The sequence below is a fragment of the Jaculus jaculus genome, chromosome 12, assembly GCF_020740685.1.
Source record: "Jaculus jaculus isolate mJacJac1 chromosome 12, mJacJac1.mat.Y.cur, whole genome shotgun sequence".
Classification (NCBI taxonomy): Eukaryota; Metazoa; Chordata; class Mammalia; order Rodentia; family Dipodidae; genus Jaculus; species Jaculus jaculus.
In genome coordinates, this window is record NC_059113.1 from 19,206,044 (window position 1) to 19,218,952 (window position 12,909).

A 12,909-nucleotide genomic window follows, 5' to 3' on the forward strand; every position below is an offset into this window, starting at 1 on the left:
AGCCACACAACCTGGTTGGGCCTCAACTTCCTCTGCAGTTATGAGAAGAATAAATGAGAATAGCGAGTTCTAAGCTTTACTTTGCATAAAAGTTGCCAAGGGGCTGGAGAGTTGGCCTAGTGGTTAAGATGTTTGCCTGCAAAGCCAAAGGATCCCGGTTCGACTCTCCAGGATCCACGTAAGCCAGATGCACAAGGGGGCACACGCACCTAGAATTCGTTTGCAGTGGCTGGAGGCCCCGGTGTGCCCATTTTCTCTCTCTCTCTCTCAAATAAACAAACAAAATATATTTAAAAAAATTGCCAGGGGAACCTGTTGAACATGCAACTTTTCTCCTCTCCCTGAGATGCCAACTTGGTGAACCTGTGGTGGCCCCAGTGTGCATTTTTACTAAGTGACCTGACTGATGCTGAGGAAGGTGGTTAGGGAACTCCACTCTGAAAGAACAGCACATTAGATGTAGGATTTTTTTTTTAAATCCAGAGCCCCCTGGGTCTATGATTCTAGATTATAAACAAATATATAAAGCTATAGCTCTAAGAGACTAGCTCAACACTTTCCCACAGCAAGAAGAAGTTATTTTTGGCTCATGTCAGTAAAGAAGAAAAACAGACCAAGATTAGTAGCAGGGACACATGAAATTTCAAAGGACAGTGGCTTCTGAGTAAATAGATGGCCACTTCTTCCTGTAGCCAGAGGTAATATCATTTAAAGTTACCAAGAGGTGAAAGGTCTGAGTCCCTCAATTCCTCTTTGGTAGTTATTATAGGCAGAATATTTTGTATCCTCCCCCTCCAACACTGCCAAGTTTATAAGTGGTGGCCTGACCCCCAGTGCGATGGTATTCAGAAGGAAGGACTTTGGGGGGGAGATAATTAAATTCAGATGAGGTCATGGGGTGGAGAGCCCATGATGGGAACAGTGCTGCTGTAAGAAGAGACAGAGAGACCAGAGCTTCCTCTTGTCCCCACATGAGAACACGGCGGAAGGGTGCGATGAAGACCTTCGCTGGGAAGGACCAGCTGGCACCCGGGTCGGAGACATCCTCGTCTCCAGGACTGAGAAATCTGCCCACTGCCTCAGGCCTCCAGGCTGTGTTGTTTTCTTATATCAGTCTGAGCTCACAAACACACTAACAAGCCCAATTCTCTAAAGCAAAGGCAGAATTTCTAGATTTTACTGACAATATTATCCGAGGAAAAGTAGGTTTCTTCCAGGAGGAAGACATCCCACAAGCTTCTCTATTTAGTCTTCTCACAAAAGAAAAGATGAAACTAAGCAAATATTAGTGGGAGAAATTGCATCTGTTCACTTTATCATTGCTGTCAATTTAAAGTCAACTGTCTTTTTGTGCTATTGTTTTCAGACTTGTGATTCTTCCCTTCTGTATTAACTGCTACCTTCCCCTACCAAACCCACCAAAAGCAAGAGATTAAAGAAACCGTGTAAGAGAATGCTGAATGTCTGTTCTACAAACTGTGAAGTGTCTCAATCTACGGCTAGACACCACTGTTATTCAGGTTTGAGTCACTTTATAGCTGCTCTTGGTGACAGCAGTATGCTCTGGAGAACGGGCACAAGATGTGAAAATAGCTGAGAGCACAAGGCATTTAAGGGACACACCAGAGGGTCTGACTAAAGGGAACAGGTAAAGAGAAATCTGAAAACCCAAGTTTAGGATGCACTACCCAATTTCAAGCTGGAGAGGGCGCCTTACCTAGGTTGCTGCAGAACTCTCCCACCATGCCATCAGGGTTTGCAGTGGGGATCTGGGTAAGTCCTGTCAGAACAAGAACATCGCTGTTCTTCAGAGAAGCTTGGTCCATGGGCTGGAAAGCAACAGAGAGCAATAAATACTAACTGAGAAAGGCATGCTGTCTACAATAGTGAAGAACAATACAGACTGCTCTTTAGAAATCGTGCATGACCCATCCATGATTCTCATCCACTGGGGGCACAGGAATGTCTTGACTGGGGTGGCACCCACATATCAAAATTCCCAGATTTATACATAAGATCAGTGTTTCACTATATATATTTTTCCCAAAGCATTATATATTTCTATAATGCTTTACTCTTTTTTTTTTTTTTCCCCCGAGATAAGGTCTCAACTGTAGCCCAGGCTGGCCTTGAACTCATGGTGATCCTCCTACCTCTGCCTCCCAAGTGCTGGGATTAAAGGTGTGTGTCACCACATCTGCCTGTTTTCCCTTTTCTTTAGAGGTAGGGTTTCACTCTAGCTCAGGCTGACCTGGAATTCACTATGTAATCTCAGGGTGGCCTCAAACTCATGGCGATCCTCCTCCCTCTGCCTCCCGAGTGCTGGGATTAAAGGTGTGCGCCACCACGCCCAGCCTGCTTTACTTTTTAAAAATGCTATCTACATGCGTCCTTAATGGTATTCCAACCTGAGCATGTCTCAGATTTATCGAGAGGCCTGCTGAACCCACTCTTGGAGTTCCTGATTCATTTGATGGTAAGCCCTAAGAACCTGCATTTCTAATAAGTTCCCAGGAAATGCCCATTGCTGACCCTGGAATCACACATTGAGCTGATTAATTGAACCCTCAAAATAAAAAAAAATGCAGGAGCTAGTATATATTATGGGAATACAAAAGTGAGGTGCTTTACTCTAAGTCCTGGGGCAGAGGGGCCATGAAGAGTACTGGGTTAGGAATTAGAAACCAGAAGCCTAATCCATGACCTTGACCGAGCTCAGAGCTGGGTTTCCTACAAAATGGGACTATCTTGGCCCACTTTCCTTAGATGACTCCTGTGAGTCTCGGTGACTGATATATAACTTATCTTCATGTGAACTGTGAACCTCTATGCCATGTGATGACAGAGAGAGCCTTAGGATGTGGGGTTTTATTTTTACCCAGCACATACAGAATTTTGATTATTCTCAAAGCATTTAAAAAATACTGCTTTCCAAAATAAATCAGGCCAAAGCTAGGCATGGTGGCGCACACCTTTAATCCCAGCACTTGGGAGGCAGAGGTAGGTGGATCACCGTGAGTTCGAGGCCACACTGAGACTCCATAGTGAATTCCAGGTCAGCCTGGAACAGAAGTGAGACCCTACTTCAAAAAACCAAAAAAAAAAAAAAAAAACAAACCCACAAAATAAATCAGGCCAAGTGTAGTGGCATATGCCTTTAATCCTAGCACATGGGAGGCAGAGGCAGGAGGATTGCCATAAATTCAAGGTCACCCTGAGACATAGTGAATTCCAGGTCAGCCTGGGCTACAGCAAGATCCTATCTCAGGAAAAAAAAAAAATCAGGACTCAAACTGGAAAAAAATGTACAGATTAAGATGGTGGGGAGTTCATAAATATTTGCATTTTGTGATGTGTGTGTTTCCAATTTCCACTGAAAAATTTCACTGGAATGTTAGAAGGAAAACACTCTGCCATGATTTAGTAAGAGGCATTGGTCCTGTTTTCTCTGTGTAATCAGCAAATTTTTCCAGAAAAGATTCTAAATAGTAGTCTAGCAAAACTCTACCATCTGGATTGCTAGGTCTGAGAATATACACACGCCCCTCAAAGAATCTTCCTTTAGTATTCCTGTTTGGGTGTGTGTGATGTGTACACATACTGTGTGCATGTGCGTGTATGGGTGTGTACAGATGTACCTATCCCTTGCACACACATGTGGAGGCCAGAGGAGAGAGGAAGCGGGGTGTCTTGCATTGCTCTTCTGCACTGTTTCCTTGAGGCGGAGGCTCCCTGACCCTACAGCTGGCTGACCCGCGAGCCCCAGTGATTCTCTCCCCGTTTGTGGCCACGCTCCAAGTTTTACATGGGTGCTGAGGATCAAACGAAGGCTCTCACAGAACCTCAAGCTTGTGCAGCAAGGGCTGTCACCTCTGAGCCAGCTCCTCAGCCCCTCCTACTTCAGTGAAGCTTGGCTACATGAGCGTCACTGAAAAAACAAACTGATTATGCTCATTGTCATAAGCTCTTTCATAGCCTGAAAAGGACTTCTTAAATGTGGGCCCAGTCCAGTGCTAATCACGTGAGAACCACATGACTGGCTTCTAGTTCCTTCTTTTTTTGGTTTTTTGAGGTAGGGTCTCACTCTAGCCCAGGCTGACCTGGAATTCTCTAGGTAGTCTCAGGGTGGCCTTGAACTCACAGTGATCCTCCTACCTCTGCCTCCCAAGTGCTGGGATTAAAGGCATGCGCCACCACGACTGGCTCTATTTCCTTTTTAAATATTGTTTTCTTTCTTATTTATCTATTTGACAGAGATGGAGGAAGGGAGGGAGAGAGAGAGAGACAGAATGGGCTCACCAGGGCCTCCAGCCACTGCAAACAAACTCCAGACACATGTGCCCCCTTGTGCATCTGGCTAACGTGGGTCCTGGGGAATCGAACCTGAGACCTTTGGCTTTGTAGGCAAGCGCCTTAATCACTAAGCCATCCCTCCAGCCCTCTATTTCCTTTTGCACAGATACATACTAATACTAATCTTCTTGATCTATTTGTACTTCTCCAAGAAGTACATGTGTCTTATTGTTTCCACAGAAGGAAGGAAGGGGGTGGGGCAGGGGTCAAGCACAAGGGTTTTTAGCACAGGTACATAATGAGCCTGGAACCGCTTCCTGTGTATGCCAGAAGGAAACTGGAATGGTGACAAAAAGGACCAAACATCGTATTAGGTAGAATATTTAGCTTAAAATGGCAACAACTTTATCTAGACCTTTTTGGACTAACCCAGTAATTATCCCCAAAGTTGATGGGGAATGTAGGACCTCAGAGGACTCAGGAACCCTTTAAAATGGTATATGAAATTCTGTGTGCCTATAGATTTAATTGATTGGTCAGAAAGGGTCATGACTCCAAAAAGGGTAAGAATGACTGGTCCAAAAGAAAATATCAATGGGGAACAAACTATGACCCTGAAAACATCCTCTCTAAACCTCAGCTATTAACACCACTTTTTGAAGATCATATGCCTACAAAACAAATGAGGAAAGGCAGGCTCCAATGTACCAGTAGCTGGAACAGTTACGAGATACTTCATGGTCTAGTTTACTGGATGTCTGTAATTTTAGCTCTATGTAACAGAGACGGTTTTGTTGATTCCTGGGGCTCCAGGATATCAGCAGGCTTAAAAAGCTTTTAGTGCCATTTTCCAAACCCAGCTGACACCTCAAATGTTTCTACTTTGCTACCAAAGGGAAATATATAATATATATATATGTATGTATATATATAAAGTGTCAATGGCTACTCAATGAATGCTTTAAATATGAACATTTTGTTCAAATACAGACACACAAAGAGAAATCCATACCGTTTAGGAATCAAAAACACCTTACAAAATTGATAGTCATAAACAAGCTTGAGGAATAAAATGATAAACAAAAAAAAAAACCCAGAAAACCTTAAACATAGTGATGCTACTATGTCTACTGGTTGGTCCTCGAGCAGTTCATTTTTATTTATTTTCTATGTTTTAATAGCGTATGTTCACTTATAAAATAACAGGTTTCATTTATCCATTCCCTGCAGGGAATGTTGATGGGCACTTAAGTTGATTCTGGAACCTGACTGTTGAGAATTAATTTTTATTGTGTGCTTTACATAGGCAATAATAATAATGTTTTATTTTTCAAAAGGGTAAAGAAGATAATAGCTTAGGGGTACGCCTTTGGGCCCAATCCTGCACTACAAAGAAAAGGTAAAGCAAATGTTACAAGTTCTCCATGGAAAGAGATACAGAGTCCAGAGACTGTGCCAGGCCAGGGGAGGTCAAGAAGACAAGGCTTTGGGGTGGATGGAGATCTAGCTTTCTTTGCACTTGAGTTTTGAGACTCAATTTAAGACTGCCCAACATCTCTGACTCCTTATCCTCTTACTAACCTATACGTGTTCCTGGGGGCTCAGTACCCTCTAGCTCAGTACCAACCCCTAAAGGGTGGTCGCCCACCATCTACCTGTCTCTGTCCACACTGTACTATGAGGCACCCAAGGGCAAGGGTTTTGTATCCCCACTGCCTAACATTGCTGAGTAAAGGAGCACAGGAAGAGAGCAGGGTGGGGAATGGGCGCCCAGCCATGCTTTGAAGGGGTGCAGGGCAAGTCAGGACAGTGGGAAGCAGCGTGACATCGGAGGGAGGGGTCTAAGAGAGGACAGGGAGCAGGGCAGGCACCCCACCGGTGCCTGTGAATTTACGGGGAGACTGCAGGGCTGAGAAGAGAGAAAGGTGCAAGCGAGAGAAAGTGGCACCCACACAGAGCCGAAATAGTTGCAATAATGCCTCCTGGGAGAAGTCCGTGATGCCAAGTAATGTCGGAACAAGAAAAGAAAAACACAAAATAAAAGATCAAGACAAACATAAGCTCAGCCTGACCCCAAACCAGAAACACCACGGACAGTGACAACACCATATACCATGCACAAGTCCCCGTAGTTAACGCTTAAGTCTTGTGAGGGGGTGGCACACGCACTGACCCTGTCCAAATGTCCCCATGTCCAGGTGTGTGCAGCTTTTGCTAAACTATCTCTGAGACTTTCATATGGTGAAACCCAAATCTTGCTGCTAAGGTCAGGCAGAAGGAAGCTATTTGTAATGAGTACTAAGTTGCCCTTTCAAGCTAGCTTAATACAAAATTTGCTATTCAAATGCAGGTTCACAAGCCACAAGTCAATCCATGAATCCGCTTTCCAAATCCAGAAAGACATTGGCTGTAATCATCAAAAGTGCTCACTCCTTACTGCCAATGCTCTTACATGGCCTTCCCAAAAGGCACTACTTGCTTTGACCTATCGGAGCTCTCTTCCTTGGTGTGGCGTGCACGTGTGGCGCGGGGCACGTGCACGTGTTGCTCGGCCTTCCCGCTGCCCTTGCTCTGAACGGATGCCACGTGCAGAAGCAGGAGCCCTGCGCATGCGCGTGTGGAGGCCTGCGGAGAATGCTGGCCTTCCTCAGTTGTTCTTCTGTGTTCCTTCGACATGGAGACTCTCACTCAACCTGGAGCTGCTATGTTCGGTCAGCAGATCCAGGAATTAAACTCAGTCCTTAGCCCTCTCAGGCCCCATACTTGTGCAGCAGGCTCGCTTACCCTTTGAGCCATCATCGATCTCTCCAGGCTGGAAGTTACTGGTTTTAAAAGGCATCTTGTGCACTCCTTGGGGGCAGATCGTATGACTGTTTAAGGTAGACATTTTTCAGGAACAAAAAAAAAGTTATATGTCAAACAACAAGGAGGTGGTGAAATACCTAATGGAATACCGTCATGAAGGCATCTTAGGCAGACACCTGTTATTATGTGGTTGACAGAATACCCGACAACTTAAGGAAAATCCGCTCTCTAGCTTGCAAGGAAGAGCAGAAAAGCAGGCTGCATGCACCTCTTAGTAGTGGGATCAGCACTGTCTTAATAATTTCCTCTAAGATCTTTCTTTTCTCTCTTCTTGGCACTCACGTGACTTTAACTTCATTCTGCTTTGGCTGAGGGCTTCCCGCAACAGGGACATAAATGTGCCATGACAGGTTCCTCCCATCTCCTTCTTCACCGGCTCCTTTCCCATCCCGTGTCTTATTTTTTTGGGAGGGGGGTTACTCGTGATGCCTGCATGTGACCATCAAGGCCAACCTGTAGCCCTGACTCATGATTTCCATTTACCCTCCACTGAGGTTATTCAGTTCTGTCTCTTCAGAGTTGAGCTGACTGCTGGTTTCTCACAGCCATCTACTGGGTGCTGGGTCCTACCCGATGCCTTGTATCTCACATGTGGGATTTCCCCCTCTCTTTCTACAAATTTCTCTGTTCTAGGTCCAGTAGCCCTTCTTTTCTCCTTGGATTCTGTGTGTTACTGCTCTCTGTCCTCCAGATGATCTGTTGTGGTCTGAGTTGTGTTCACAGCCCAGTTTGTGTTACCAGTCAGCTCCACCAAAACTGGGATTGCGGGTCAGAAGACGCTCTTCCGGTGTTGCCTATCCCAGGCCCAGAGGTCTGCATTACAGTTCCAGGGCACGGGAGCTGGGGACAAGCCGTGGCTTTAAATACCAAGGTGGAAATCTTACCTTGCGGAGCGTTAACTTCCAGCAATCCCAGAGCTTGGTTACTACTGTGAACTCCGGCTCCCAGCACTAGTATGCGGTGACACAGCACAGAGCAGAGGAAGTGACTTCCGGCTCTCTGACAGGCCCAGCCTGCCGGTTCCTCGGCTCCTGACAGTGGCAGGTAGCACGGCTCTCAGGCCTGCGTCTGACCCTTGGCTCTTGGGCTTCACAGGTCCCTGGAGCTCTCCCAGCACAGCTTCTCTTCCCCAGCTCTTCTCTACCTTCTTCACCCTCAGCTGTCCGCGTGCTCTTGGTCCCTGCCCCACCATGACTCTGCTGTTTCTGCCACCTCTGTGCCCTGTCGCTTCTTCCCTGAGGCTTTCTGGGGCTCGTCAGCTGTCCCCCATCACTCGTGGAGTCATCTCCCACTCTGCCAATGCCGTCCTCAGCACTATCGCTCTGTGGCGGCTACAACGCTTCTCAATTCACGTCACTAGCTCAGCCTGTGACACTAATGATGCAGACGAAGAGCGGCATGAGGAGCCACGGAAAGCTCCTTACCGAGCCTGATGCTGTGGCACTGAGGGGCAGCTCAGGAGGGCGCCACTCAGTAGGATCCAAGTTCTGAGTCTTTTTCTTAAATTATTTCAATGCATACGAAAAACGCCAGCGTGGTTCTTAAAAGGTCATCGAGTGACATAAGCACTAAGCACTCCACCAGGATACAAACTGGGAGAGAGTGCCAATGCACCAGAGGATGGGTGGCTGAAGAACCCGGGTGACTGTGGTGGTTTGAACGCAAAATGTCCCCCATAGCCTCATGTGTTTGAATGCTTGATGCCCAGACGGTGGCACTATTTAGGAAGGTTGTGGAGCCTCAGTGGAGGAAGAGGGTCACAAGGGGCAGGCCTTGGGGTTTTAAATCCAGCTCTGATTGCCCCTCCCCCTTCAGCTTGTTCTGGCTTCTTCCTCCCTGCTGATGTGAAGATGTGATACCTGCTGTCTATTGCCTTCAAAACTGTAAGCTGAGTTGGGTATGGTGGTGCATACCATTAATTGCAGCACTTGGGAGACAGAAGTCGTAGGATCACTGTGAGTTTGAGGCCAGCCTAGACTACACAGTGAATTCCAGATCAGCCTGGGCTAGAGCAAGTCCCTACCTTGAAAGACCACCACCAACAAAACCCAGAACAATATCAACAAAACAAAACCCTGTAAGCTGGAAATAAACCTTTCCTTCCATAAGCTGCTTCTGGTTGGGTGTTTTGTCCTAGCAACAAGAAGATAACTGCTATAGAGAATGAAGTAGAAATGAGGTGAATTCCTAGGGGCATGGTAAGTTCCAGAATGGGGAAAGGGGAGGTTACAGCCTTGTGTGTACAAGTAGAACTTTGTTAGACCTCTTTGTCCTTTTCCATGCCCACTGTTGTTATTGCACTATTATTAGTTGTAGTATTTTTGTTTTGTTGTTCAAGGTAGGGTGTCACTCTAGCCCAGGCTGACCTGGAATTCACTATGTGGTCTCAGGCTGTCCTCAAACTCACAATGATCCTCCTACCTCTGCCTCCCAAGTGCTGGGATTAAAGGCATGCATCACTGTACATGGCTCCTACCCTATTATCATTATGGCCTGTTCCAACAGTTTACAAGGAGAGAAATGCCACAGAGTGGTGTGATCATGCTAGAGGAGGTACACCTAGAGCTCACTCCTTGTTCCTCACACCACAGGGCAAAGCAGTAACAAGTGTTTGCAGCACAGATACAAGAAGAGCTCCTGGGGTCAAATAGGGAGAGTGAACAGGGAAAGACAAGACCTCCAAGGAATATAGTTGTAACAAACATAACAGAACCCTATTCACATGGAGAACTCATGAGCCAGACAAATGTATGATGTGCATTAAAATGTCCATATAAACAGAAGGTGATATAAATGTATAAGCATAAAGAGAAACATTTAGAAATATCATATATGAAAATATGGTAGTTAATACTAAACATTCAATATAATAGACTAAACAACAGTATGGAGATAGTCATAGAAGGAATTCATTAGCTGGGAGATCTTTCAAGAGGTCCTCAGGAGATTTTTTTTTTTTCTCCCCTGAGGTAGGGTCTCACTCTGGCTCAGGCTGACCTGAAATTCACTCTGTATTCTCAGGCTGGCCTCAAATTCATGGAGATCCTCCTAACTCTGCCTCCCAGGTGCTGGTATTTAAGGTATGTGCCACCACACCCAGCTAGGAGAATTTTTTTAAAAAATATATATACTTGAAGCTGACTAAAAACAAAACCAAAACCAACCAGGGTGAGTAAAGATGCGCTACCATGCCCGGCCAAGAATGAAGAATTACTAAGAACTTTTTTTGTCTCTTGGTTTTCAGAGACAAGGTCACATCAAGGAGCCAGAGTTGGCCTCAAATGCTCTATCCTCCTACCTCAGCCTCCCTTTGGCTGGAATCACCGGCATTTCCAACCATGTCCAGCCTTATGTTGTTTATTTTCTACTGATTTGCACATGTGTATCTGTGTGTGCCCATGCCTGCTCCAGGGTCTCTGGTTGCTGCAAATGAATGTCCACCCTGCTTAACATGGGTGCCTGAGGAACTGAACCTAGGCAAGCAGGCTTTGTAAGCCAGCACCATCTCCCTAGCCTCTTCAATGTAGTTTTGGTAGAGATAAAAGCGAGCAGCCTAATACAAATAAGAACTGATCAAAACAGGGCACTGACTATGAATACACGGATATCGGAGGCTAATACACAAGCAATAGCTGGGGAGCCCATCAGGAGAAATGGGTAAACCAACAGATAACACACGCTTCAGAGGAACTTGTGGTTCAGTAAAGATGCAAAAGAAATGTTCAATGCAAACTCAACCTTCTAAACATGGGTAGGAAAATGCTTAACCTACATTGAATATACTTTCTTTTCCAACATTTGTAAAATATTTACAAAAAATATTGTTTCAGGGCTGGAGAGATGGCTTAGTGGTTAAGGCACTTTCCTGCAAACCCAAAGAACTCAGGTTTGATTCCCTAAGTCCCATGTAAGCCAGGTACACAAGGAGGCACATGCATCTGGAGTTCATTTGCAGTGGCCAAAGGCTCTGGTGTGTCCATTCTCTCTCTCTCTCTCTACTTGCTTCTTTCTCTCTCTTAAATAAATACATAACTAAAATAAAATAAAACATAAATATTATGTCAAAGTAAGCCTAATCAAATTTCTGTGAATCGATATACCTTTACCATTGTGGAGAGAGAGACAAAAAATGAGTTCTGAATCATAAGAATGGCAAAACCAAAAAATGGGACAAAAAGCTTTTGGTTTCAAGAGGCACCTCCATATTGTTTTCCTAGTGGTTATACTAATTTACAATCTCAACAACAGTATATAAAGGTTACTTTTTTCTACCATATCCCTGCCAGCTTTGTTTTTTATAATAGCCATTCTAGCTTGAGTATGATGGTATCTCATTATCCAAAGGAAATGAAGTCAGCATACATAACATGTTTATTACTACTGCATTATTCACAATAGCTAAGATATCCACTCAGTCTCAGGGTCCGTCAACACATGAAAGAATGAAGGATCTATGGTAGATAATACACAGTGGAGTGCTGTTCAGCCATAAAGAAAAATGAACCTGGAGTTGGGGTGCATGCCTTTGTGTCCCGGCTCCTGTGAGGTGGAGATAAGAGGGCCAAAATTTCAAGGTTACCCTCAGCAGCATAGTGAGTTCAAGATTAGTCTGGGACATGAGATTCCATGTTAAAATATATATATATATATATAGAGAGAGAGAGAGAGAGAGAGAGTCATGAGCAATAAAATGGATATCATAGAAAAATTAGATATAAAACACAAGAAGTATTACATATTCTCTTAAATGTAGAAACTAAAAAATAGCAGTTTAGGGAGATCACATGAGGTGGTGGTTTGAATGTGATAGTGTAAATGTATGGCCTCACAGACTCAGGTGTTTTATTAAAATTAAACTTGTAACTTGGATATGAGGTGTCACTGGGGGTGGATTTGAACCCCAGCCCAAAGGTGTGTGGAGAGAGGAATTTGAGTTTTGGAAGGGTCCTGGCTTGCTTGCTTCGGGTGTTTGCTGGCTGTTTTATTTTATTTTTATTTATTTTTTATTTTATTTATTTATTTTTTTTTGGTTTTGCGAGGTAGGATCTCACTCTGGTCCAGGCTGACCTGGAATTAACTCTGTCATCTCAGGGTGGCCTTGAACTCATGGCAATCCTCCTACCTCTGCCTCCCGAGTGCTAGTTATTTTTATTTTTTGTTTGTTTTGTTTTTTCCTTTCTGCTTGGACTTATGGAAGCAAGTAGCTTCTTCTGCCATGGGTGGATCTGTAAGCTTGAAATAAACCTGTTCCTCCCATAAATGGTATCTGGCTGAGTATTTGTCCCAGCAATGTGGTGCTGACTGCAACACACGACTATCTCAGACTTAGAAAAACCATATTACAAGGCACAAATGTTAAAAACAGAAAATTAGGAATAAGAGGAGAAACTCCTTGATAAATAAAAGTGTAGTAAATGCCATACGTCACTGGAGGAACCACAAAGGAATGCCCTTTACAGTCAGGTACAAGACCAGGACAAATACTACTCTTACTTCTGTTCAACACAGAACTAGAGGTCAGCTGGAAAAGGAAGGAAAAACTGCAAGGGCTGGAAGAGAGGTGACAAAAGTTACTCCTTTACTTCATCAACAGACGAATGTGAGAATAAGAGACCTAGGCACAGCTGCTGAATACCAGATCAGTCAGGAAGTAAACAAATGCTGAGACCTTGTGTTCATGGCAGGCTAGTTCTCTTTGTGCCCATTTGGGAGCTTTCCTTGTCAAGGCCGGTTCTGCCCTCAGTCTCCAGG

General features: G+C 44.7%; 1 protein-coding gene across 1 annotated transcript in view; it reads right to left on the reverse strand.

Moving 5' to 3' along the window:
• Ints9 (integrator complex subunit 9) overlaps positions 1-12,909 on the reverse strand; it is a 102,209-nt gene that overhangs the window by 26,421 nt on the left and 62,879 nt on the right. Inside the window, exon 9 of the mRNA XM_045131125.1 lies at positions 1,718-1,829. Within this exon, the coding sequence (XP_044987060.1) occupies positions 1,718-1,829 (112 nt within the window). The remainder of the gene's footprint in view (positions 1-1,717; positions 1,830-12,909) is intronic.